At 38.0% G+C, this 27,372-nt stretch overlaps 1 protein-coding gene across 6 annotated transcripts; it reads left to right on the forward strand.

The window, feature by feature from the left end:
• The first annotated feature begins 148 nt into the window (after positions 1–148).
• pacs1a (phosphofurin acidic cluster sorting protein 1a) lies at positions 149–26,858 on the forward strand. 6 transcript variants are annotated; one of them, XM_051876575.1, is made up of 24 exons: positions 149–910; positions 9,295–9,382; positions 9,471–9,560; positions 9,741–9,866; positions 10,527–10,671; positions 10,845–10,936; positions 13,356–13,448; positions 13,915–13,974; positions 14,473–14,633; positions 14,949–15,042; positions 16,331–16,414; positions 16,544–16,656; positions 17,337–17,469; positions 19,947–20,051; positions 20,202–20,308; positions 20,502–20,656; positions 20,761–20,871; positions 21,013–21,130; positions 21,210–21,252; positions 21,713–21,755; positions 23,358–23,508; positions 23,630–23,850; positions 24,135–24,254; positions 25,674–26,858. In XM_051876575.1, the coding sequence occupies exons 1-24, from the start codon at positions 756–758 to the stop codon at positions 25,790–25,792; spliced, it is 2,727 nt and encodes a 908-aa protein (XP_051732535.1). In that variant the 5' UTR covers positions 149–755; the 3' UTR covers positions 25,793–26,858. The 6 variants fall into 6 exon arrangements, with proteins under 6 accessions (XP_051732535.1, XP_051732537.1, XP_051732536.1 ...); XM_051876577.1 differs by having other exon boundaries at positions 150–910; positions 13,356–13,439; XM_051876576.1 differs by having other exon boundaries at positions 154–910; positions 23,358–23,502.
• Positions 26,859–27,372: the final 514 nt, after the last annotated feature.

Genomic DNA, 27,372 nt, shown 5'->3' on the forward strand with positions numbered 1-27,372 from the left:
GATAGATAGAAAGACAGAAAGAGGACGAGATGGAGTATAGAGCTTATGATTATGACTTCATATTTTCTGTCATTTCTAAAACATTTAAGATGGTTTTTTGATTTTCGCAAGTGGCCAAAATCCCTCTAAATCAGTCAACAAACCAAGTCTAACCAGGTCAGGGGATCAAGACCAACAAACCATGACTGGTTTACAGAGTAGTATAAGTGGTAAGCTGAAAATAAGCATTTTCAGACACTAATTATAGCCTAATGCACATGGAAAAGTAGACATTGACTAATATTGTGGTAATATGACACAAACAACAGGTGCTAGTGACCTGCAAGTGATATTTCTTTTAAAAACGTTAGAAAACAAGTTTATGTTTTTTGTTCGAATAGCTTACTGACTTTAATAGTAGGGGAGCTTACTACACTTCAAGCACAAGAGACGCGTTCAGTTTTGTTCCGTCGCGTCGCTCGCTTGCAGTACGTGCCTCTTTAACGAGAGGCGTTGCTTTACTAGCCTATATGTTTTTAAAGAAGAGATTTCCGCTTCCTGATGTTGTTTTAAACGCTCAATTGATCACAAGCCAGAGCAGCAGGACTGACCGCAGCTGCAACTGACTGAAGTCTCCAATGAATCCCCTGCTAAGCGGAGGCGTGAACGTTAAGTGGCTCGTGCAATGAAAGTGTCATCATCATTTAAGACTACAGGCACGAGCGAGTGTCTAAACTGACCGAGTCCGGCGGCAGCACAGATCCCGAGACTTCAGCATGTCGGAGCGTGGAGGGCTTCAGCAGCGAACGGGAGCTCCGTCTCCCCACCTGCAGCATCTCAAGACGGTCACTATTTCTTCGGGTCGCCCGGTTCAGATGAACCTGTTCGCGACATGGGAGATTGACAGCTCCTCTCCCAGCTGTGTGCCCAGGTATGGTGCTTCTTCGCTTAATAGTAGACCTGCGCTTTTTTGTAGAGCCTCTGAAAGACCTACTTTGTATCAGAGTAAATAGTTAATCCCGATCACGCTGCTGGAGATCACATGAAACAGTGGTTTCTTACTTTAGACATGGGCTTTCAACCTTTACACACCCAGAGGCTCAGTGAAAAAACGTCTGAACTTTTATAGCCTATATAATTTTTTAACTTGTACTTGGCCTATTTTTAAATGACAATTGAGTAATTCGTTAAGCTCACTTGTAACTGTTTCATTAGGCTAGATAATAGTATTTAGTTCAATAGCACTATATATAGGCTATACTTAATTAGGCTATTCATTCATTAGATATTAGAACTTCTATATATCATGACATAAACGATTTTGCTGCATGTGTGGCATTCATATTCAGCATACATTACATTTTGCATTTATTCACTTAGCAGACGTTTTATCCAAAGTAACTATAAATAAAATAAATAGGTTTTAGCTACTAATATATCTGTTTCAAGTAATACAACTTGTTTTTTTTTAGTAAAATATAACTAAATACTAGACATTACTGGAATAGTGATTAGGAGAAAAGGAATATGTACCCCTAGAGGGCCCTTGGTTGAAAACCCATGCCTTTTTAGACAGTTGACACTTAGCTGATAACTGACTGCTGATCTTTTTGCATCATTTGCTTCCCTCGCTAGTCACTAAATAAAAAGAGTACTGAACGGAAAGTGAGCAGTCTGCTAAAAACAACACGTCCTATGTGGAGCCATCATTAAATTTGGAGAGTGAAAATATCAGTTTTTGTTGCCGCAGTGAAAACTAGTGCAAAAAGAGCTGATTAAAAAAAAAAAAAAACATGCATCTCCTCTGTATAATGAATACTGTTTAATATTCACCAATATTCAGCCTCATTATTTCCATGAAGGGATTGTGATAAGGAAACGTGGAGGAGGGGCTTTCACACAGGGAGTGGAATAAAAAATGTCCATAAAGATGCAAAGAGGCTGGCTGTAAGAGCGGCCAGCAGAGAAGAAAAGCAGAATCAGAATAAAGAGAATTACTCAAATATGAAGAATCTTTTAATCTGGTCTTTTTCTATGACAATGCTTTCAAAAGCTTTTGAGACTCTTTTAGGCCTTTAGTTTCTTACTTTGTACTTTCCATTCAAATACATCAGTAAGATTATTGCTGAATGTAAACCCTAAATGGATGTTGTAGCATGTTGTGCCATTAGAATCTTGCAGAAGATCACTGAAAGGTGAGATGTGTTTCCGATTCTCCCCTCCTCTCCCAATTTCATTACCTTTGTGCTCTAGAGTTACACTCTAATGCACAGGGACAGACTTGTAAGTGAATTAGACCCGTTCAATATAGCTCCCTTTGAAGAGAGGACTGGGTTCAAGCTGCTATTATGTATTAATGTCTTTTCTTGATGTTGCTTTTAGGTAATACAAGGGCACTGAACGCCATCTTAGCTTAGAAATAAAACCAGATTGTAAGTGAAGATATATAATTGTTTTTGTACACAAATTCAGTTACTGGATTCATATGTTTATAGCTCTGGGAAAAAAATTAAGAGATCACTGCAAAAAAAAAAAAAAAAAAAAAAAAGCAGTTTTCATGTATGATAAAAATGAAATGAGTAAAATTAAGATTTTTGTTTTATTCTATAAACTACTGACAACATTTCTTCCAAGTTTCAAGTAAAAACATTTTTTCAATGTTTTTTTATTTGGTCAAAAATGCCATGTTTTCATTACCCCAGTAATGCAAAGAAAACAAGTTTATATTCTTATATATTCGAGCTGGGGAACATTGTCAGAGCAGAAGGAAAAAAGTTTCCTTTTAGGATAAACTTGTACGTGGCTTGAGTCATGTGTCCTTCACAAAGTTGGATCTGCCTGAATCCAACCTTACTGAAGAACCCCCAGATCATTACCAATCCTCCACCAAATTTCACAGTGGGTGTGAGACACTGTTGGTTGTAGGCCTCTCTAGGTCTCCATTAGAGGACAATTAGAGGAAGGTTATCTTTCAGGAAAACTTGCTTCCTTCTACTCTGACAGTGTTCCCCAGGACAATGCTCCATGCTACAAAGCTAGGCCAATAAAGGTGTGGATGGAGAACCACCAGATCAAGACCCTGTCAAGGCCAGCTCAAATTCCAGACCTGAACCCCACCGAAAACCTCTGGGATGTGATCTAGAGGAGTGTCACAAGGTCACAAACCATCAAACAAAGCCGAGCTGCTTCGATATTTGTGCCAGGAGTGGCATAAATTCACCCAACAGCACTGTGAAAGACTGGTAGAAGGCATTTCATGACACATGAAAGCTGTGAATGGAAATCAGGTTTATTCAGGGTTAGAATGGCAGAAGGCATTATTGGGACTGACTTACCCTCCCTTCAGGATCTGCACTTGTCACGTGTCAAGGAACGAGCGGGGGAAATTGTCCGTGACCCTTCTCATCCTGCACACAATCTTTTCAGACTTTTACCTTCTGGAAGGCGTTACAGTCTTTTTAAAATGAGAGCTACCGGATTTCGGAATAGCTTTTTTTCCGGTAGCTTTAAAGACTTTACTTTTTGATTTTACATCCAGCTTCACTCTGTTCTTTTCTCTTGTGTATTATCATAACTAAGTGTAAAATTATGATGTAATAGTCTTTGTTGTTGTAATGTTGTTTTGTAAAGCATTGTATTTGGTACCTGCAATTATTATAATACATTGCGTATACATGTGCGACACCTTGTACTGGTGAAAAAATTCCTTGTATGCTAAGCATACTTGGCCAATAAAAGCTGATTGATTGATTGATTGATTCCACCAAATATTGATTATTGTCTTCCTAAGGGGCTGTTTACACGACACCGTTTTCAACTAAAAATGTAAAACTCTTTATGCGTTTTGGCTGTTCATTTACATGACAATGGCGTTTTGGGTGCCTGAAAACGCAAACTTTTGAAAATGGGTGAGGTTTTGAAAACGGTCTCCGTGTAAACAACAAAAACGCGAATCTGTGAAAACGATGACGTCATGCACATGTGTTTACATGTTCAGTCTATAGTGTTTCATCACCATCCAATGGCCTGCCAGCAGAATACAGCGTTTTTAGTCATTTTCACAGATTCGAGTGAATGGGGATGGTTCTGACAACGGTGTCGTCTGTACGTGGAAAACTCAAAGGAAAAACTTCTCAGTTTTAAGCATATTGTTGATGGTAAACGTACCCTTAGTTAAAACATTAGTACTGTGTTGTTGGAAATGAATTATAAACTTGCTTTACTTGAGATCTGAAAACATGGCTTTTTTTTATTTATTTTGACCAGCTGTCAATTTCTGCCAATAAATGCTCTAAATGTTTTTACTCGAAATTTGGAAGAAATATTGTCAGTAGTTTATAGAATAAAACAAACATGTTCATTTTACTCAAACACATACATATAAATAGTAAATCCAGAGATACTGCTAATTTTGCAGCAGCCTCTTAATTTGTTTCCAGAGCTGAATATACACAATATGGACAAAAGTATTGGGAAACCTGACCATTACACCGACAGGGACTGTGATGACATTGCATTCTAAATACATAGACATTAATATGGAGTTGGTCCCCCCTTTGCAGCTATATCTGCATGATTCTGGATAAATTGACAATTTTGATTTTATTTTTGTTTCAAACAGAGATCACGATTCTTTTACGATTCTGAATAGACAACTAAACAAAATAACATGTAATTTATTAGAGGTTCTGACAAAATGTTAATTGCTGTAGTCTTATTAAAAATATTTAATTTGAATGAATTATTTATTTACTTATTTTTAAATCTGCTTGAATGAATGATTCAGTATCTCGCTCATAATGATGTCACTTGTTTTATTACGGGATGAATCAGTGTTTTTGAACAAATCTCTTGAATGAATGATTCCTTGACAAATAATGTACAAATAATACTGTGTGGTTTAAGACTGTTTGTGACAACTGCTCTGTCTGGGTCAGCGCCAGCGCCAATGCAGATTTGAATGTTCCGCTGCTATTGTACTTATTAAAGGTTTAATAGGCATAGCCAAACCATTGTCATTTAGGAATAAGATTACGTGGGTATTTGTATCAAGATCGCGATCTTTTCACAAGTAATCGTGCAGCTCTATTTGCAGCTATAACAGCTTCCACTCTTCTAGGAAGGCTTTCCATAAGATTTTAGAGTGCTTCTGTGGGACTTTTTGCCCATTCATCCAGTAGAGCATTTGTGAGGTCAGGCACTGATGTTGGACGAGAAAGCCTGGCTCGCAATCTCCATTCCAGTTCAGGTGTTCAGTGTGGTTGAAGTCAGGGCTCTTTACGGGCCAGTCAAGTTCTTCCACGGCAAACTCATCCAACCATGTCTTTATGGACCTTGCTTTGTGCACTGGGACACAGTCATGCTGAACCGCACTATACTGGGCTATAAGACCCTCGCACTAGGAATGATAAATATGGCTGAGGTGAGGAACCGCAAAACCCTACAAATCCAGTTCGGCCACATTTTTGTGTGATTCTAGTGCGCTTGTGTGAATCATGTTAAAGGAAAATGAACTCTCACATTTCAGCACAGATTTGAAAATGCTTTTCAAAAAAATTGCCATATAAGACCTGGAAGCTGCTGTTGGAGGAGGAAGAGAATGACTCTCTGTGCTTCAGTCAGTTTTGCGGTCAAGAAAAGGCCTTCCCCAAACTGTTCCAACAAAGTTGGAAGCATAGCATTGTCCAAAATGTCTTGGTATGCTGAAGCATTTCCCTTCACTGGAAGTAAAGAGGCCTATAGCCCAACTTCTGAAAAACAGCCCCATACCATTATCCCTACTCCACCAAACTTTACAGTTGGCACAATGCAGTCAGGCACATACAATTCTGTCAAACCCAGACTGCCAAACAGAGAAGTCTGATTCTTCACTCCACAGAGCACATTTCCACTGCTTCAGAGTTCAGTGGTTGTCAAGTCAAGTCACCTTTATTTAAATAGCACTTTTTGCAATGCATATTGTGTAAAGCAGCTTTACAGTGATAACAGGAAAATAATTTTGGCTGCACAGCAGCTCTAGAAGAAAATGGTGTCATTCTCCAGCTTAAGTAAGTTCAGTATTGATTCATTCCATTGTAAAAATCATTGGTTATTATTTTAGTTCATTTATCTATTCAGCAGCTCTGGAGAAAACAGTGATCATCCAGTGGTGGGCTTTACACCTCTCCATCCGACGCTTGGCATTGTTCTTGATGATGTGAGGCTTGCATGCAGATGCTCGGCCATGGAAACCCATTCCGTGAAGCTCCCGCCACACAGTTTTTGTGCTGATATTAATGCCAGTGGAAGTTTGAAACTCTTCAGCTATGGAATCAGCAGAGCATTGGCGACTTTTGCTCTGTGACTTTATGTGGTCTTCCACTTCATGGCTGAGTTGCTGCTGCTAAATGCTTCCACTATCCAATAATACCACTTACAGTTGACCGTGGAATATCTAGCGGGGATGAAATTTCACGAACTGACTTATAAAAAAAAATGCCATCCTATCACAGTACCATGCTTGAATTCTCTGAGCTCTTGAGAATGACCCATTTTTTTTTTCCACAAATGCAGACTGCATGGCTAGTTGCTTGATTTTATACACTTGTGGTAAATGGGTCTGACTGAAACACCTGAATTCAATAATTGCAATACTTTTATCCATATGGTGTATATATAATATACTATAAATTGACTGTATAGTGTTACTGCAGTATTTTTAATGTTACTTATATCTTAGTCTTCATAGTGGTTTAGATGCGCATCTACATATTTCGTACAATGTTATGACAATGTTCTCCTGTCATTCTGTAAAAATACAACCTGTCGCAGAAACTGAATGAGCCGAGAGCCTGAGTGCTGTGTCACTGAGATTTATCCCCTGAATTTAATATCACCAATGCAGTGTTTTTGACTTCAGGCCAAAAACATCTCAGCACACCTTGTGGGGATGTATCAGAGGACAACCCAGTTTTTGGGACATTGCATTCCTTGTCTGTTACCAATTAGAGATTACTTCAGATGTCTTGTGTCATGTGGAGTGGAGAAATGAACTTAGAAATGATTTTCATTCCAGCATCCTCTGGTAGCTGTCCTCAGATCGCTAGCGGGGTATTGAATCTCCAGTCATGTTTGCTTTCTGTACATCTGTTTTTATAGATTGATTGATTGTTGTTGTTTTTTTGTTTTTTTTTTGCATCAAACTACAAACCCGATTCCAAAAAAGTTGGGACACTGTACAAATTGTGAATAAAAAAGGAATGCAATGATGTGGAAGTTTCAAATTTCAATATTTTATTCAGAATACAACATAGATGACATATCAGTTTAAACTGAGAAAATGTATAATTTTAAGGGAAAAATAAGTTGATTTTAAATTTCATGGCATCAACACATCACATTGGGACAAGGCCATGTTTACCACTGTGTGGCATCCCCTCTTCTTTTTATAACAGTCTGCAAACGTCTGGGGGCTGAGGAGACAAGTTGCTCAAGTTTAGGAATAGGAATGTTGTCCCATTCTTGTCTAATACAGGCTTCTAGTTGCTCAACTGTCTTAGGTCTTCTTTGTCGCATCTTCCTCTTTATGATGCGCCAAATGTTTTCTATGGGTGAAAGATCTGGACTGCAGGCTGGCCATTTCAGTACCCGGATCCTTCTTCTACGCAGCCATGATGTTGTAATTGATGCAGTATGTGGTCTGGCATTGTCATGTTGGAAAATGCAAGGTCTTCCCTGAAAGAGACGACGTCTGGATGGGAGCATATGTTGTTCTAGAACTTGGATATACCTTTCAGCACTGATGGTGCCTTTCCAGATGTGTAAGCTGCCCATGCCACACGCACTCATGCAACCCCATACCATCAGAGATGCAGGCTTCTGAACTGAGCGCTGATAACAACTTGGGTTGTCCTTGTCCTCTTTAGTCCGGATGACATGGCGTCCCAGTTTTCCAAAAAGAACTTCAAATTTTGATTCGTCTGACCACAGAACAGTTTTCCACTTTGCCACAGTCCATTTTAAATGAGCCTTGGCCCAGAGAAAAACGCCTGCGCTTCTGGATCATGTTTAGATATGGCTTCTTTTTTGACCTATAGAGTTTTAGCCGGCAACGGTGAATGGCACGGTGGATTGTGTTCACCGACAATGTTTTCTGGAAGTATTCCTGAGCCCATGTTGTGATTTCCATTACAGTAGCATTCCTGTATGTGATGCAGCTCCGTCTAAGGGCCTGAAGATCACGGGCATCCAGTATGGTTTTCTGGCCTTGACCCTTACGCACAGAGATTGTTCCAGATTCTCTGAATCTTTGGATGATATTATGCACTGTAGATGATGACAACTTCAAACTCTTTTTTCTCTGAGAAACTCCTTCCTGATATTGCTCCACTATTTTTTTGCCGCAGCATTGGGGGAATTGGTGATCCTCTGCCCATCTTGACTTCTGAGAGACACTGCCACTCTGAGAGGCTCTTTTTATACCCATTCATGTTGCCAATTGACCTAATAAGTTGCAAATTGGTCCTCCAGCTGTTCCTTATATGTACATTTAACTTTTCCGGCCTCTTATTGCTACCTGTCCCAACTTTTTTGGAATGTGTTGCTCTCATGAAATCCAAAATGAGCCAATATTTGGCATGACATTTCAAAATGTCTCACTTTCAACATTTGATATGTTATCTATATTCTATTGTGAATAAAATATAAGTTTATGAGATTTGTAAATTATTGCATTCCTTTTTTATTCACAATTTGTACAGTGTCCCAACTTTTTTGGAATCGGGTTTGTATTCGCCATCATTTACTCACCCTCATGTTAATCCAAACATGTATACTGGTAGTACTAAAGAAGAATTTTTAAGGAATCAGTTCTTAATTGACCATTCATAATACGTCAGGCTCAAGAAGGCACAAAAGGGTATATTTTCGAGTTAAGTTAGACAAACAAAGGCACTATGGAAAAGGAACTGTGTGTAAATTATTAAAAAATTCTCCTTTTGTGTTCCACAGAAGAAAAAAAACAGCAGCATACGGGTTTGGAACATCATGAGGGCGAGGAAATATCATTCTCTTTAATTATGAGGAGGCACATTTCAATATGTATTTGTGACATATATTAAAAACCATCATGGCACTTCTCACTCACTGTACGAAAGGTCACAATTGTTGTGCAGAATTTCCAGTGAAATGTCAGCCAAAATTGCATCTGGGATTTAAGGCCAAAATGTCAACTGTGTACGGCAAACTTGATAAGCTGGCTTGGGGACAAATTATTCACTCAGCTGCCATAGCAACTCCTCAGAACAACATGTGCATCTCTCTTGTTTTCTCTTGTAGACTTCTCAGTCTAACTCTTAAAAAATTAGTGATTTTGAAGGAGCTGGACAGGGATCTCACATCGGTGGTCATTGCAGTTAAACTTCAGGTAAAAAAAAAACTTTTTTTTTTCTGGTTTGCAAAAAACTGTGCTTAATCTATGTTTAGGTGACTAATGATTGTAAATATCTCTTTAGGGCTCAAAACGCATTTTGCGGTCAAATGAAATCATGCTATCCTCTGCTGGCCTTACAGAGACTGATCTTCAGCTGACCTTCTCTCTTCAGGTTAGCTGTGTTTGAGTGCATTTTGGATGAGATTAGTACTAAATTGACATTTGCAAATGTAATATGGTTTTGTTTTGATGAAACTTAATGGAAGAGACTCTTCCCTTCTGTTTAAATAAATTAGATGGATTAGATTAATGTTCATTTTTCAGTACTTTCTCCCTTCCATATTGGCTTCAGTACCCACACTTTTTGAAGAGAGATGCCAACAAGCTTCAGATTATGCTCCAGAGACGCAAGAGGTACAAGAATCGCACTATACTGGGCTATAAGACCCTCGCACTAGGAATGATAAATATGGCTGAGGTGAGGAACCGCAAAACCCTACAAATCCAGTTCGGTCACATTTTTGTGTGATTCTAGACTGCTTGTGTGAATCATGTTAAAGGAAAATGAACTCTCACATTTCAGCACAGATTTGAAAATGCTTTTCAAAAAAATTGCCATATAAGACCTGGAAGCTGCTGTAGGAGGAGGAAGAGAATGACTTTCTGTGCTTCAGTCAGTTTTATGTCACTTTAATGGATTTAACAGTACTGAAACTTCTCACAAATGCACCAAAATCCATACAGGTCATTTTGTATCTGTAATTTAATGCCCAAATAAATGCCAAGACATTTGCATTTGTACTATGATTCAATACATGACTAACTGTTGAAAGCACATCCACGTCATTTCATATTATTATTATTAATAATTTCAAACCAAGAAGAAGAAAATAGTCAAAAATCTCTAAATTAACCAAGAATATAATATTAAAACTGCACTGCTTTTAGACCCTTTAAGCAGGTCAAACAATCTATTAAGTATTTTTTGCTGCAAACATATCTAAATTTAGGCACCTTAACTAATGTAACATTTTGTAGTTTGTTTGCAGTGTAATCTTTTAGCAGATATGTTTTGTAGTCTGTTCTGGTCCCCTTGTCCTTCAGTCTACTTCATGGCTTTTGTTCCCCCTGACTGCAGGTGATGCAGCACCCTACAGAAGGAGCTCAGGTGTTGGGCTTACACACAACGGTGAAGGATACACCAGTGCCCGTTGCTGAGATCAGGGTCTATTCTCTCTCCAGTCAGCCTATTGACCCAGAGGGACCAAAGTCCAAGCTATCCGGTGAGTCACACATGTTGATCTATATATTTCAAATTGAACAAGCTAATGAGAAATTACAAAAAGAGGTCAAGGCTGTTTTTTTTTTTCACATTTTTGAGAACACTTTCTGTAAGCTCTTTGCCAGGCCTGCTCTGGTTTAATAATTCGCACGGTTTCTGTTTTCTTCCTTTCAGATCGCTCACCAGACTTTGATAATTACTCTGAGGAGGAAGAGGAAAGCTATTCATCAGAGCAGGATGGCAGTGATGATCCTCTACAGGGGCAGGTAAAGCCTGTGAGATTGAACTGATTGATTTTGACATTCAGCCATCTTGCCTATTTCCTGTTTAGTGAATTACAACAGAGCACAGAGACTGAAGTGAATCTGATGAAGTCAGATCACTGAAGAAATGCACTGTATGGTCCTTGTAGAGCAAAAATATTATTAGATAAGAAGATGTGAAGACCCTCTAGCCAAAGAGAGAAAATATAGGCAGCAAAAATGGGCTAAGTTGAACCAAAAACAAAAATTCTGTCATTATTTACTCATCCTTATGTAGTTTTGAACCTGTATGACTGTGAAATTTTGAAGAATGTTCATGCAGCTCTTTTCCATTGAATTGGTGGTTACCAAGAAAATCCATTTATTCTCCAAACCGCTTATCCAAATGGGTTAATTTAGTGCATTTAAAACACACGCCCCACCCCAGACCTACGTAGGTCATCTTACATTTCATAAAGTTTATTGGTGATGCAGGACAACAACTCACTGCGTGATGAAGCCTATAAAATTCAGTTAGGATGCCCCTAAAATTATATCCAAAAAGTTATAAAATTATAAAATTATATAAAAAGATATCTGGGCAAAAATGCCTCTGTATTAGTTTTTGTCTCATGTTTATATAATATGATATAGTTAAAGGTGCAATATGTAGAATTTTCTGTCCGCAAAGGCGTAGCTTGATGACGCAAAGTTTGAGCACGGAATCTTGGGACATGTGGTCTTCACCTCACAGCCGGTGGAAATTAATCGAGATAGGACTCGGGAAGAAAACATGCTCATGGATGCGATTATTAACGTTACTGTAGTATGAAGCAGAGCAGGACCGATTGTTGTGGGAGCTGAACGAGCGCACTGGAGCTATTGCTAATTAGAGACAAACGCAACACACGCCGCGAGCAGCGGGACTTTTATTATGCCACAGTCGCCGGCGCTGCTTCCGCTTTTCTGGTCATGAGTATGAGGTAACACAGCTCTGTTTATCATATTAGGTACATTTGAGTGTGTTGAAAATGATGTTATAATGTTACTCTGTGCGTTCGCTCGGAGACACTTGTTGCACATTACAGTAAGATAGATCGATATTAGAATATCATATTAAATGCTGGATGGGCTGTGTTGATAAATGGCATGCAAAATTTTAAAATGTATTGTATGATGGAGAAAATTCTGTATTACTGTTACTAAAAATAAAGCTGCATCTGATTATGCTATGTTAGCTACTTTACAAAATAGTGTTTTTCTCTGAGGCATGGTAAAGCATGGTACTCACAAAAAAATCAAGAAATTAGATTTAAACAATAAGACTAAACGTGTTGAGCTATATAACAATAATTAGTTTTCTGTCTATAAATATATCAAAACAGTTGTTCCCTTGTCTATTAAAACATGTAATATATTAAAGCGTCTTTGGTGTTTCCATGGTTTCTGCAAAATAAAACCGGAAACCGAGCAGGTATGACGCAATTGACAGGCGGCGACTCACACGTCCTGGAGCCTTGGTTAAAATTGCAATTTTCTCACGATTTACAAATAGTTGGAAACATTTGGGATATTGTAAGTACTCAAGTGAACAAAATATATAACACTGGCCTAGTGGTTTTTGGATATTTTACTGCAAAATTCTTACATATTGCACCTTTAAGCAATATCACACAGATAACAAGTGCAATATCACACGAGTGCTGTTTTTGTCCCGAACAGCATGAGTGCAAATGTGATATTGATTTTATGCAAGTTCAATAAATAAGAAGTTAATGTTGTTTTATATTTTAGACACAACATTATTGTTTGTTTTTGCTCAGTTTTGCCAACGAAAATATAACCTATAAAGCCAGAGCAGAACTGTTGTGTGTCTCCGAACAACACCGCAGTGTTTCGTTTCTCATTCTAAATGAATCTGTTTTTTGAGCGAATCAATCAGCTGAACCAATGATTCAGTGGCCCATTCATAAAGAGAGCCATTTACTTCATTCCTGAATGAATCAGCTGTTTGAACGCATCAAATGAATAAATGACTCAATGACTCACTCATTTAGACATTTACCAACACCTACTGGCAGTTTTAGTTTCTTATTTATAGTATCATTTCATTAAAAAAAAAAATATATATAAAAATAATAATATTTTGGCAATAGTTTGCCCAAAAATGAAAATTCTGTTCTTTCTTTTTTGGAACATAAAAGAAGATATTTTGAAGAATGTTGGTACCCAAACTGTTTTGGTCTATAAATATATCTAAATACCAATTCAGATTCTGATAAAAAATGGCCATTGTAGCCTAAAAGTTTATTTTATATATATATATATATATATATAATATATAATATAATACGCTTGAGAGACATAGACACGTTGAACTGTTATTAAATTCAAAAAAGATTTTGGAGGTGGTTTTAAAGCTTGATTTGTCACTTTTGGGCAGTACCTCTACGACGATGAGGATGAACTGAGGAAAAAGAAACCTCGTCGTAAGCTCCCTTCCACAGCCTCCATCACCAGAGCTAACGTAAGTGACGTAAGTGATCTCTCCAGAATTTGAAAACAGACTTCAGAGAACCAGAGCAGCTTTCTCTGTGTCTCCATGTTGACTCAGGCTATGTCAAGAGACTGAACAACTGCACATTTCTCCCTGGGGCCACTGATGTTCTTTAGACGTAGCAGCGACTGCAATAGGAGCTGCTGCAATTTTTGCAATCATATGGAAACTAGGGATGGGGCTTCTGAGCACATTAACGTTTTATCTGCTTCCTGCTTTCAGATGCCTTCAGTTTTGTTTTCCTGTGCGCTTCGTCTTCTAGCTGACAAGCTTTCGCCAGCGCTCTGTGCTTGTTGTGACAGCTTTTTTTCCACTCTCTGCTTGCTGCTATTTTTGTTCCCTGCTGTTGCTCAGCCAGATATGTGGTTAATTTGTGTCTTTTTGCTATTGTTGCTTATGACTCCCCCGTTTTCTGTCTAACAAGGTGTTTGTGTTTTAAATCCAGCAACCCAACATCAAACAGAAGCTTATGGCATTGGTGAAATGGTTCAAAGTGTCTGATGAGGTAATTGCATCCTGCCTATAAATTCATACGCTCTTTTGGTGAAGGTCTTTTCTCTTCTGTTTCCCAGCAGTCTGTCTTTAAGAATTGTATTTGGTCACGTAGTACAGTACAAATCTTCATTAAAAAAATAAATGAGTAATTAGGGCTGCATCTATATTATAATTCTGGCCGATACAGATAAGCTGGTAATTATTTTCATGTAACGGCTAATAACCAATAAATTCCTGACATTAAAATTATTAAATTTATCCAAATAAAACTTTTCCAAATAAAACTGTTTTTAAGTGTTATTAGTGTTTTTAAATATTAACGCTTGAGTGAGCATCAGATGATGAGAAATGTATTCTAAAGGTAAAAATAGGGTAATTGAGCATTTACAATATATATCCTAAATCAGCAGATAAATTTAAAAAAAATCTAATATCGGCCGATAACCGATATGGTACCTATATATCATTCATCTCTATGAGTAATCGATGGGTAATATTATGCATGCAGGTGGGGTTCGGTTTGGATCATGTGTCCCAAGAGCAGATCCGGGATGTGGAAGAGGACCTGGATGAGCTCTATGACAGTCTTGAAATGTACAACCCCAGTGACAGCGGCCCAGACATGGAGGAGACGGACAGTATTATCAGCACCCCCAAACCCAAACTCCGGTACCACATTCACTAGCTAATATTTACTCTTATGGCACCCACTTTCAGATATCGATTTAGTAATTTTGCTTTACATTACACAGATTTGATTATACAATGAAGGAGGCAGCCAATAAATGTAGTGTTGTTGTTGCAAAAGATTCTGGTATATATTGTATGTAAGAAGAAGCCTGTACACGCAGCATATTTCACTCTCAAATGTAGAAATAAACTGACTAAAAACTGAGCTTTTTTTAGCCACATACTGAGTGGGCAAACTGCCTACATCTCAGTTTTCTTATTCTGACCCTGGCTTTTTGTGTGTGTGTATTTTAGGCCATATTTTGAAGGCATGTCACAGTCCAGCTCTCAGACGGAGTTCGGTAGCTTGAATAGTAGATGCAGCCACAGCAAAGACAGGCTGAATCCTGTGAGTGTCATTAGCACTGCGATTTAGCTTTCATTGCTTTGCATTATTACTGCTTTTCTTATGTGTGTATGTATATATGTGTGTATGTATATATGTGTGTATACTGTATGTGTGTGTGTGTGTGTATATATATATATATATATATATAAAATTTGGTTTACATAATATAATATATAATATGTAAATAATATAAGCAATATTATAATGATATAATAGAGGATATTATATCCCCTTGAGAATCATCAGTTATTAAGAAAATGAAAAGATTGCATAGGCAAAAACAATGTTTTTTTTTTTTTTTTTTCATTCACCAATCAATTTTTAGGTTTCAGGCTATTTTTTAACCAAACTTTGTATAAAGATGATTCTAAAATATGTTGTGAAAGATATAACAGAATTATTTGATGTACTATTTTACAATATAATATGTGAGTAAAATGGCCATAAATGGGTAGTCTCGTTCTATATATTGTATCTAATTTGCATATTAATGTGTTTTTAAGGTTAACATGTAATGAAAAAAAGAAGTGTATTAATGAGAGTAATAACATTTTCATTGCATCTTATATTTAATTTCTTTCGCTATTCACGTGTCTCCCCAGATGCCTGATAAACCTCTACAGAGGACATGTATGAAATCGATGCCCTGTTTCATAACAGAAAGTCATTCTGATTTGAAACCCTATAACGTTTTCATGAGATTTTTTGACAAACAATTTGAAAATGTAGTCTTTAAATAATTACAAAATATCCTATTTCCATAAGAGTACTAAATTTGATCGTTCAGTCAATGTCATTCAGTCATAAAGACCAAGGAGAGGGAGTTGTCATGGTCAAACCTCCAAACATTTGGTATCTCTGAAAAGCCCTGAATGTGCTCTTTACAGGACATCCAGACTTAAAACATGTATGGGCTCAGAGAAATCTAATGAATATATAATATAATATATATAATATAATGGAGGAATATATGAGATAAACCAAAACTATTTGGACTTTTAAGCCAGTAATTTTGGAAATTGCTTTTAACCAACTGACTATGGTCACATTAACTATATGAAAGTGTCCAAATACCTTTTGTCCTCATTTTGTACAGTATATCTATTGTTTTATATTTTAACATGTAAAAATTCCTTTTGTGAAATATTTAGCTTTTTCCTTTTTTCAATTTACATGCCATTAATGCCACCATACAATTTTAACTGTCTTTATACATTTTGGGGCCACTGGATGTCTCATTTTTTTTTTCAATTCTCTCCCTTTCCCATGTCCATTCTTTCTCCTGAAGAGGGGCGAACAGACTGTATCTGGTAAAATCCAGCGTTCCCCCAGTGCGCAGCTGGACGATGCTTTCTCAGAAATGGACACACTGGTGAGACTGATTGCACCTCTTTATCTGTCCCCTTTTCCCATTCTACCCCTCACATTCAGTCTGTAGTAAAACCTCTTTTGTCCTCTGTGAGCCTATAAACTATTATTCATTGAGAAGGTTATGCTATAGGAACTCAATGAAGTGGAGGTGATAGCCGACGGGACCCCTAGCATCACTTTATCAGTGGCGGAGAGGCCCCGAACCCCACAGAGGAGCAATAGCACTAACATGCCATCTCCCAGGTTGGTATTTCACATTAAACCTGTATTTATAGGGACGGTCCACCCAAAAATGAAAATGTTGATAATCAAACAGAATCAGTTCCCATTGACTTCCATTGTATTTTTTGTCCATACAATGAAAGTCAAGAGGAATAAAAACTGTTCGGTTACCAACATTCTGCAAAATATCTTCTTTTGTGTTTCACAGAAGAAAGAAATTCAAACAGGTTTGAAACAAGACAAAGGTGAGTAAATGATAACAATTTTAATTTTTGGGTGGACTGTTCGCTGTTCGCTATGAAGTGTCAGCTGATACAGATTTTTCTCTACCGGTGATTTTATCTTTTGGTTTTATTCCATCAAGTACCAACTAAAAAAAGAAAATAATAATTTGAGATGGAGTACCTTTTATTTATAAAATATAATTCAACTTGATTATTTAAATAATGGTTAATAGCACATTAATATATAAACAATTACTTACCTTTCTTGCAGAATTAACCACATTGTTATATGTACTGTTACGGCATGATATAAAATGACTCATATCGTGAAGTTGTGGGTAATACCGCCCACTCCTAATGTATTCTATGCACAAACTATGTACATAGTTCCTTGTTCTTTTAGACTTTTGTGCACATATTGAGGAAAAAATGGAGTGTATAGCAAATAAATAAAAGCAGTTGTGAAATTCTCTCCAGGCTGGATGGCAGTCATACCCCCAAACAGAGGCGAGGGACACCTATGAAAGAGAGACAGCTGTCCAAACCGCTCAGCGAACGCACCAACAGTTCAGACAGTGAGAGATCTCCCGAGCTCAGCCTCACCCCTCAGGTAACAACCTCCACACACACACACACACACACACACACACACACACACACACACACACACACACACACACACACAGATAGCACTTAGCCAAGAACAGCTGCCTCACTCTTCTTAAGTTGCTCTGACTGAAGCTCAGCAGAATCAATAAACCCCCAAGGGCTCTTTGCTCAGGAAATTGTTTGTTTGTGTGCATGTGAGAGGGCTAAGCAGAGAATATGGTGATTCATTTGGGCCGTGCATGAGGATTAGTGAGCGGGGGGAGTGGGTGTGTTGCTAGAGGAGAGAAAGAGAGAGAGAGAGTGGGCGATATTTCTCCTTATGTAACTCTGTATTAGGTCTGGCATGATTCAACACCTGGTTCATATGGCGTTTCACTTTTGTGCAGAGGTGTCAAAACATACTCAAAGGCCATTGTGATGAAGCGCTATTTTAATTCTTCCTGCGTGATGCATTCTACTTAAACATATATATTTGCTGCTCACCATCTCTGCTGCTTTTTATCAAATGTTTGTGAGAAACCATGCGGTTTGTGAGACCGAAATAGCCATTTCTGAGTCATCCACAATACGAGAGCTCTTAAAGGTGAAGCGTTTATTTTTTTCAGTGTAATTTTTCGAAGTACATTCTCTTATACCAGTTTAATGTGCAGAGATTATTTTAAGCATGCTATTCCTAAATTGATTTCCTGAAAAGTGTAGGTTCAACATGTCAACTGATTCAGCCAATGGCATGGGCTTGGGGTAGGGCTTGTTTGTCGGGCATGTTTTTGTTTGGGAACTTGTTTAGACACTATTAGTTGTGAAATTTCGTTTGCCGCCACTAGAATAAAAAAAGAAATCAGTGTTAATCTTATAAAATACTCTTTAAAATGTAGATAGCTACACTATAAGCTGTGAACAAAATCTGACCACATAAAAGAGATAGAAGAATAATAAACCCTATCAATTAAATTATAAGAATGTTATTTCTGCAGTAACAGTAGTATTTATCTGATGCAAAACAATCTCAGGATCTCAATTAAGATGACATTTAAACTTAAACCAATACCTTACTGCTCAGAAGAAATGTTTTTGAAATTAATCTCTTACTCTCACTATTCATTTCATTAAAAAATATAGCAAAACAGTAATATTGTGAAATATTATCACAATTTAAAGCAATGGTTTTCTATTTTAATCTATTTTAAAATGCAATTTATTCCTGTGATGGCAAAGCTGAATTTTCAGCATCATTACTCCAGTCTTCAGTGTCAAATGATCCTTCAGAAATCATTCTAATATGATTTGCTGCTCAAGAAACATTTCTTCTTATTATTATTATTATTATCATCAATGTTAAAAACAGCTGTGCTGCATAATATTTTTGTTGAAGCCATTAAGGAAAAAATTCTTAGGATTCTTTGAAAGATTTTTCAAAGCATGTTTCAAAAGAACAGCATTTATTTGAAATATATATCTTTTGTAACAATGTAAAAATATACTGTCAAAGTATACTTACTGAATAAAAGTATTAATTTCTTTTATAAAAATATACACCCCAAAATTTTAAACAGTATAAAATCGTTCATCTTCGGAACACAAATTAAGCTATTTTTGATCCATTGCCAGCAAGATCATTTCCTTTTTCAGTTCCCATAAAGCTACTGTTAACATATTTAAAACAGTTCATGTGACTACAGTGGTTCAACCTTTATATTATAAAGTGACGAGAATACTTTTTGTGCACCAAAAAATATTAACAATATCTAGTGATGGGTGATATCAAAACACTTCGAAGCTTTACGAATCTTTTGTTTCGAATCAGTGGTTCAGAGCACCAAAATCATGTGATTTCAGTAACCGAGGCTTCGTTATGTCATAAGTGTTTCGACATTTCAATAGTTCACGTGACTCTGGCAGTTTGATACGCGCTCCGAACCACTGATTCGAAACAAAAGATTTGTAAAGCTTCGAAGCTTCATGAAGCAGTGTTTTGATATCGCCCACCACTAGAAATTGTTGAATAAAGTCGCTATTTTGTTTTTTTGTTTTTTGGTGCACAAAAAGTATTCTCGTCACTTTATAATATGAGGTTGAACCACTGTACTCACATGAACTGTTTTAAATATGTCTTTAGTACCTTTCTGGGCATTGAAAAAGGAAATGGCAATGGCAGTGCAGGGCTCACTGAGCCATCAGATTTTATCAAAAATATCTTAATTTGTGTTTCGAAGATGAATGAAGGTCTTACGGTGGTGGAACAACATGAGGGTGAGTAATTAATGACAGAAATTTCATTTTTGGGTGAACTAACCCTTTAAAAGCTACATTATTTAAAAGCAGCTTAGCTGCTGTTACACTTCTGTAAAGGAAGTTCAGTTAGTAGCTTCACTATGTTGTTAGATACTCTCTAACACTGGAAATTATACACTGCACCTTAAAGTTTATGCTTAAAATGCTAGTCTGAGAAGATGTTTTCAGTCACACTCCTCTTTGCAGATGCCAAGGAAGATAGTATACGACCAGCTCAACCAGATTCTGCTGTCTGACAGCACCCTTCCTGACAGCCTTATCTTGGTGAACGGCAGCGATTGGCAAGGACATGTAAATACCAATCTACTTCACTTCCTGTGTGCCTGCCTGACCACCCTGTACAGAACATAGCCATTTACTTCAATGCTTAGATACTCTGATAAAACGTATTTACAGTAGTTCAACTTCAGATAAGAGAAATATGACTCTGTGTGTCTGCAGTATGTGGCTGAGCTGCTGCAGGCCCAGAAGCTGCCAGTGGTGTGCACCTGTTCAGGATCAGAAATCCAAGCCGTCCTTTCCGCCCTGCTCACACGCATACAGAAATTGTGAGTATAACTGTGGGAAAGAGTGAGAATAAACACAAATAAGAAATGGCATGGTCTGTAGTGATGGCTGGCTGTCATGATGTTAATATTCATGGTTGTCAATATGAATCACAATGTTGACTGAAGATTTTAGACCAGTTCCTGTGTCTGCAGTGTGGTGCATGTTTTTATTGTTCCTTCTCTATTCTCACAGCTGCAACTGTAACTCCATCATGCCCAAACCGGTGAAGGTTGTGGCGGTTGGAGGTCAGAGCTACTTAGGAGCTGTTTTGAGATTCTTTGTCTCTCAGCTCGCCAACAAAATGTCTGACTGGCTCAGCCACATGAAGTTTCTTGTGGTGCCTTTAGGTGCGTATAGATAATCTCTAAACACAGTGATATTGGCACACAAAAATGCCAAAAGCTTTCCAAAAATAAAAAGTGCAGGCTGTATCATGTGAGTGTCTCCACAGGCTCTCACCCCGTGGCCAAACACCTGGGTTCTCTGGACAATCGCTACAGTTCTTCCTTCCTGGACAGCTCATGGAGAGAGTTTTTCAGCCGCCCAGAGCCTCCCCAGACTGGTAAGTAATGCATTTGTTTAACATGGTTATTTATTTTTCATTTTTAATCTTGAAGTGGAATGTACCATTCCTTTTTTCTGTGCCCGTTGAGATGTATTATATTGGCGATTGTCCATAGGATTTGTTCTTGTATCTCTCCAGCTTCTTCCTCTGCTGACTTTGTGGATGTGGCTGGACGAATTCTACAATACATTAACGGATCTGCAGTTACTCATCAGCTCCCCATTGCTGAGGCCATGCTGACCTGCAAACATAAAACGTGAGATGAATTCTATCACCTCATCATTTCAAATATTTTTTATTAGACTTTATTTTATGTTTTTTTTTTACTCTTCTAGGCAAGAAGAAGATTCCTACCAAAGTTTTGTTCCTTTTGTGGGTGTGAGTACATTTCTAGTTAATGTTACACTAGCATTCAAAAGCATTCTTCATATTTTTGATCAAAAATACAGTAAACTGTAATTTTGTGAAATATTATTACAATTTAAAACAACATTTTAATATATTTTAAAATCTAGCTTATTTTTATAATTATCAATGTTGAAAAGAGTTCTGCTTAATATTTTTGTGAAAACCGGGATACTTTTTTTTCCAGAATTCTTTGGTGAATAGAAAGTTCAAAAGAGCAGCATTTATTTGAAATATAAATCTTCCCTTTACTTCACTTCCTATTTACTGTCACTTTTGATCAATTTAATGTGTCCTTGCTGAATAAAGGTATTAATTAAAAAAAAAAAAAAATGTACAGATGTTTTAACTCTAATGTATGACAAAATATTCAACAAATGTATTTGAATTTTTAATGATGAATGGATTCATATTTCCTTTTTTCTTGCAACAGGTGGTTAAGGTGGGATTGGTAGAGCCCAGCCCAGGATCTTCAGGTTTGTCTTTTTTTTTTTTCCATCAGTAATGTTGTATTACCATTAGGGTTGGGAACACAGACAGTGTGTTTGCTTCTTCAACAAGTGACTCTTGTGAGCTTGTTCTTTTTATCAAATCAAAAATGTACAATGGCACCAGTGTGGTCTGAATCCCAAATGAAGGATTCTGAGTCAGTTCTTTTTAGTTTACTTACTGCTAAATTTAAGGATGCACATTTTGAGTTTTATCAGTAGTATTTATAGAATAAATTAATCACAATTTTGTTGCTTAATAAATACACTATATTGCCAAAAGTATTGGGACACCCCTCCAAATCATTGAATTCAGGTGTTCCAATCACTTCCATGGAAACAGGTGTATAAAATCAAGCACCTAGGCATGCAGACTGCTTCTACAAACATTTGTGAAAGAATGGGTCGCTCTCAGGAGCTCAGTGAATTCAAGCGTGGTACTGTGATAGGTTGCCACCTGTGCAATAAGTCCATTCGTGAAATTTCCTCACTACTAAATATTCCATGGTCAGCTGTTAGTGGTATCATAACAAAGTGGAAGCAATTGGGAACATCAGCAATGAAGTGGTAGGCCACATAAAATCACAGAGCGGGGTCAGCGCATGCTGAGGTGCACAGTGTGCAGAAGTCGCCAACTTTCTGAGGAGTTAATAACTACAGACCTCCAAACTTTATCTGGCCTTCAGATTAGTTCAAGAACAGTGCGTAGAGAGCTTCATGGAATGGGTTTCCATGGCCGAGCAGCTGCATCCAAGCCTTACATCACCAAGTGCAATGCAAAGTGTCGGATGCAGTGGTGTAAAGCACGCCGTCACTGGACTCTAGAGCAGTGGAGATGTGTTCTCTGGAGTGACAAATCACGCTTCTCTGTCTGGCAATCCGATGGTTGATAGGTTTGGCGGTTGCCAGGAGAACGGTTCTTGCCTGACTGCATTGTGCCAAGTGTAAAGTTTGGTGGTGTGGGGTTGTTTTTGGCCCCTTAGTTCCAGTGAAAGGAACTCTTAATGCTTCAGCATACCAAGAAATTTTGGACAATTTCATGCTCCCAACTTTGTGGGAACAGTTTGGGGATGGCCCCTTCCTGTTTCAACATGACTGCGCACCAGTGCACAAAGCAAGGTCCATAAAGACATGGATGAGCGAGTTTGGTGTGGAGGAACTTGACTGGCCTGCACAGAGTCCTGACCGCAACTCGACAGAACACCTTTGGGATGAATTAGAGCGGAGACTGTGAGCCAGTCCTTCTCGCCAACATCAGTGCCTGACCTCACAAATGCACTTCTAGAAGAATGGTCAAAAATTCCTATAAACACACTCCTAAATCTTGTGAAAAGCCTTCCCTGAAGAGTTGAAGCTGTTATAGCTGCAAAGGGTAGGGCCAACTCCATATTAAATCCTATGGATTAAGAATTGGATGTCATTAAAGTTCATGTGCATGTAAAGACAGTCCCAAATTTTTTTTAAATAGTGTAGTTTGATTGGCAAGTATTTATATTTCTTTTATAAATGATCTTGTCACTTTGCAATGGAATTGCGTTTTACTACTATTTGAGTTTTTTTCCCCCTAAATGTTTATTTGACTCATTGTAGGTGGAGATTGTGAGGAAGGTTTGGCTTTGAGCTTGGCAGTTCCCTCAACGTCTCCACCTGCTCATGGATCTCCCACTGGGATGATGAAAGATTCTGCAACGCCTCCTCCATCACCATCATTAAGTGGCGGACTGGCTGCTCTAGGGTTTGTGTACGATATTGTACAGAAATCTGCACTGCTCTGCTGTTTCTCACATTGCTATGGCTTATATCTGTTATCAGTTTAAAAATGCTAGCCTGGTAAATCTGGTCAAACTGATACTGTTATCTAGGAGCCCCAGCATGGACGCAATTGGGCTGCAGGTGGATTACTGGGTATCTTCAGGGGTTGAGAAGCGCAAAGACGGAGAGCGGAGAGACAATAAGAGCACTTTGAAGTGTGCGTTCAGATCCTTGCAGGTTAGCCGACTGCCCGGATCCGGCTCCATTGAGCTCCAGACTGGCTCTAACACCATGTCCATGACTGTAGTGACCAAGGAAAAGAACAAGAAAGGTGAGATTGTCCACTAAATTTATAGAAAATGCACATTTGTCCTTTTGCTAAAGACCACTCTGTGTTTTCTTGACTCTGTACAGTGTTTTCCATCCCTGCAATTTCATTTGACATTTCTGCTCTCTCACACCCTCGGCTCTTTCTTTTCTTTTTTTTTTTCTTTTTCCTTTTTTTTTTAGCTGAGCTTTTTTTGTATCTCTCACTGCAGTTCTACTATTGTTGATAGTCTCCATATTTATCCATATCCACACGTAACTATATTTACTCATTTTGCCTGTCTTCAGTCCCGACCATCTTTCTAGGGAAGAAGCCGAAAGAGAGAGACACAGAGTCAAAGAGTCAGATCATTGAAGGCATCACCAGACTCATCTGCTCTGCAAAGAATCAACAAACCAGTCTAAGAGGTACTTAAAAACAGATGTTTTACAGAACGCAAAGAAATTAAGCAGTTTACTAAGACATCATTTGTTTTTTGTAATAATGTGTCTAAGGCCGCATTTACATTACATGGTTACAAGTGACCCAATTTCCGATTTTTGCATGTGACACAGATCAGATATGACACACAAATGTGTATGCAGGAAAAAAGCACATGGATTCCAATATTCTCATATCGGTTTCAGGCCTCATTCATATGTGTAAATAAATCTGTTATGAATCGGATACGTGCATTTGCGTCTGCCATGTAAGCGGACAGATCGGATATTCCTGTCAATGCAAGTTGTACGTCATTGAAAAAGCGATGGTGGCGAATGAACTCAACTCAGGTAGACACCAACCGTGATCACATGACTCTTTTCAATGCCCAAGCTGTAACCAAGGCTTTTCTCTTTTTTTTTTTTTTTTTTCCTCCACCTTAAGAGTCCAATGTTTTGCTGACCTTTAAAGCTTGTATATACATTTCGTCTGCGTCCATTGCAAATCACGGCATCAGAGCTCGTCAGTCAGTCGGGCCATCTAATCATTCTGATTGGCTGTTCAGCTACTGCCACCTGCTGGTACGGAAAGGCATTTCTTCTTATGCAGGCGCAGAACGGACGTGCTACTTGGCCGTCAGGTGTCAAGCATCGGTTTGGTGTGTCAGGGCAACTTTGGACCCAGACGCTGCCGACGTGAGCCAACCCCGCAGTCTGCTTTTGCCGGCACTAGTTCGTCGGCAACGGCTTGGTGTGTTCCGGGCTTAAGAGGCTGTCATTGGAAAAACCCATAGTGATATGACCACTAACCTGGGCAGCGTTTCCCTTTAGTGTTCCACTAACCAGTAATCAGACAGGCTCCAGACAATGCCTTCAGTTTTCTTTAATCATGGCCTGGAGGATCTCGGACCAATTTCAGAGAAAATCCCCCGACCAAGAGTTTTTATAAAAAAGGAACATGGTAAAGGTGACATGATTCATTACACCATTTTCCTCCAACTTGATTGGTTCTACATTCTACATCTAGGTTGGAGCAAATCTGGATATCTCGATCATGAGATTGGACATACATAACAAAACTGGACACCTGTCTAGTTTTATTTCTCCTTTTGTTATTTTCAGACATAGTAATTCTGGCCCAAGTGTTAGAGACATTCAGTATTCAAACCTATAACCAACATTTGTTTTCCTTGCAGGGATAGCATTTAAATATGAGTAATGAAATAAAGTTAAAATTAAAATTTCTTCCACAATAGTGACCTATTATAATGCAGAATATTAAATATTTCATATTAATTTTATCATAACGTCTTTTATTTTAAATGTCATAATTCATGTTTAAATTAGATTTTAAAATGGACCCATTGTATTTTAACAAACTTCACTCATGAGATGGACATGTTTCAGTGTCTGTAGATGGGATGGAGTGGAATGATGTGAAGTTCTTCCAGCTGGCGTCTCAGTGGCCCACTCATGTGAAGTACTTTCCCGTGGGGCTGTTTGGGTACAACAAACCATCTTCCTAGTGACCTCTGACTTGGGAAAAACATGGTAAAGTTTCCTGATCCTGCTTGTTATAGCCTTCAGATGGAATAGAGGGCTAGCTGTTCTTCTTGAGTGGTCGTGCTTCCTGTACACGATAGATACTTGAGCCAAAGTGGGAGATCTTGAAATTCTCATCAGTGATCGGTGGCATTTTTTGATCTCGTTTTGGCCTATAGAAGGCCAGAGCAGACAAAGACTAAAATGGATGGATCATGAGTGGGTTTAGAATATTATTTATGAACCTTTTCTACTAGTGTTTTGTCTGCTGTGCGATTCATGATGCAATAATATCCCAATATTGTATTGTGTTTATATTGAAATGGTACTTGACGTTAGTGATTTAAAGTCCTCAGATTTATTTATACCTTTTTATTGTACTTTAATGTATGATTAGTGTTACTTCACCTAATTGAATTTGACATCCAAAGCTTCTCAGACACTATGTAAAGAAAAAAAAGAAGCCTTTGAAATACTTTATTAAAGAATATTTTTGTCTATGTATGAAATATTCTACTGTCCACTTGTATAAAAATATATATTTGCTTATGTGAATTAATCTGTATGTAATTAAAGCATGTATGTATATGTGCTAACATCAGGGTTTGTCTAAGCTGCTATGGACACCTAATCCATTCCACTGTGGTTTCTGAGTTTAATCTCTTTGTCGCTATTAATTTATTAATCTGCCATTACTAAAGGTAATCACTGGTCTCTACCTCCCTGATGCCTTCCATAACAAATACGATTATCTGAGATAAGTAATAATAAGGGTAAACATGATATGCTTTTTCTATATTCTAAGTGACCTGAGAGCACGTTTGAAAATTGTGAACCATTATTGCCTTTTTAAATCTGTTGTACACAACTCTAGTTAGTTTGCATGATGCAGTATATTGATAAGTATGATTGCAGTACATATGTGGTTATTTTGATAACACACTCTTCATGTGAAAAGTCAGTATTGTATATTTTGGTCTATAAAGCTTTGTGTGGTATTTTGATATTTACAATTAACTGCAGAACTAATAAATCTATTGTAAATGCTAATCTCTGTTTTAGTTTACTTTTATGAGTTAGAATGTTTGAATGCTGAAAATGTTGGCTGTAAGAAAGGGGCTCAACTAAAGTTCATTTAAAAAGTGTTTTATACACCAGTCAGGCATAACATTATGACCACCTTCCTAATATTGTGTTGGTCCCCCTTTTGCTGCCAAAACACCCTGACCCGTCAAGGCTGCCATGGACTCCACTAGACCCCTGAAGGTGTGCTGTGGTATCTGGCACCAAGATGTTAGCAGCAGATCCTTAAAGTCCTGTAAGTTGCGAGGTGGGGCTCCATGGATCGGAAGTGACACACCCGGTCATCCACATGAAAACGTGATTCATCAGACCAGGCCACCTTTTTACATTGCTCCGTGGTTCAGTTCTGATGCTCACGTAACCAGTGTTAGCGCTTTCGGCGGTGGGCAGGGGTCAGCATGGGCACCCTGACTGGTCTGCGGCTACGCAGCCCCATACACAACAAACTGCGACGCACTGTGTATTCTGATACCTTTCTATC

This window comes from Ctenopharyngodon idella, chromosome 21, assembly GCF_019924925.1.
Source record: "Ctenopharyngodon idella isolate HZGC_01 chromosome 21, HZGC01, whole genome shotgun sequence".
NCBI lineage: Eukaryota > Metazoa > Chordata > Actinopteri > Cypriniformes > Xenocyprididae > Ctenopharyngodon > Ctenopharyngodon idella.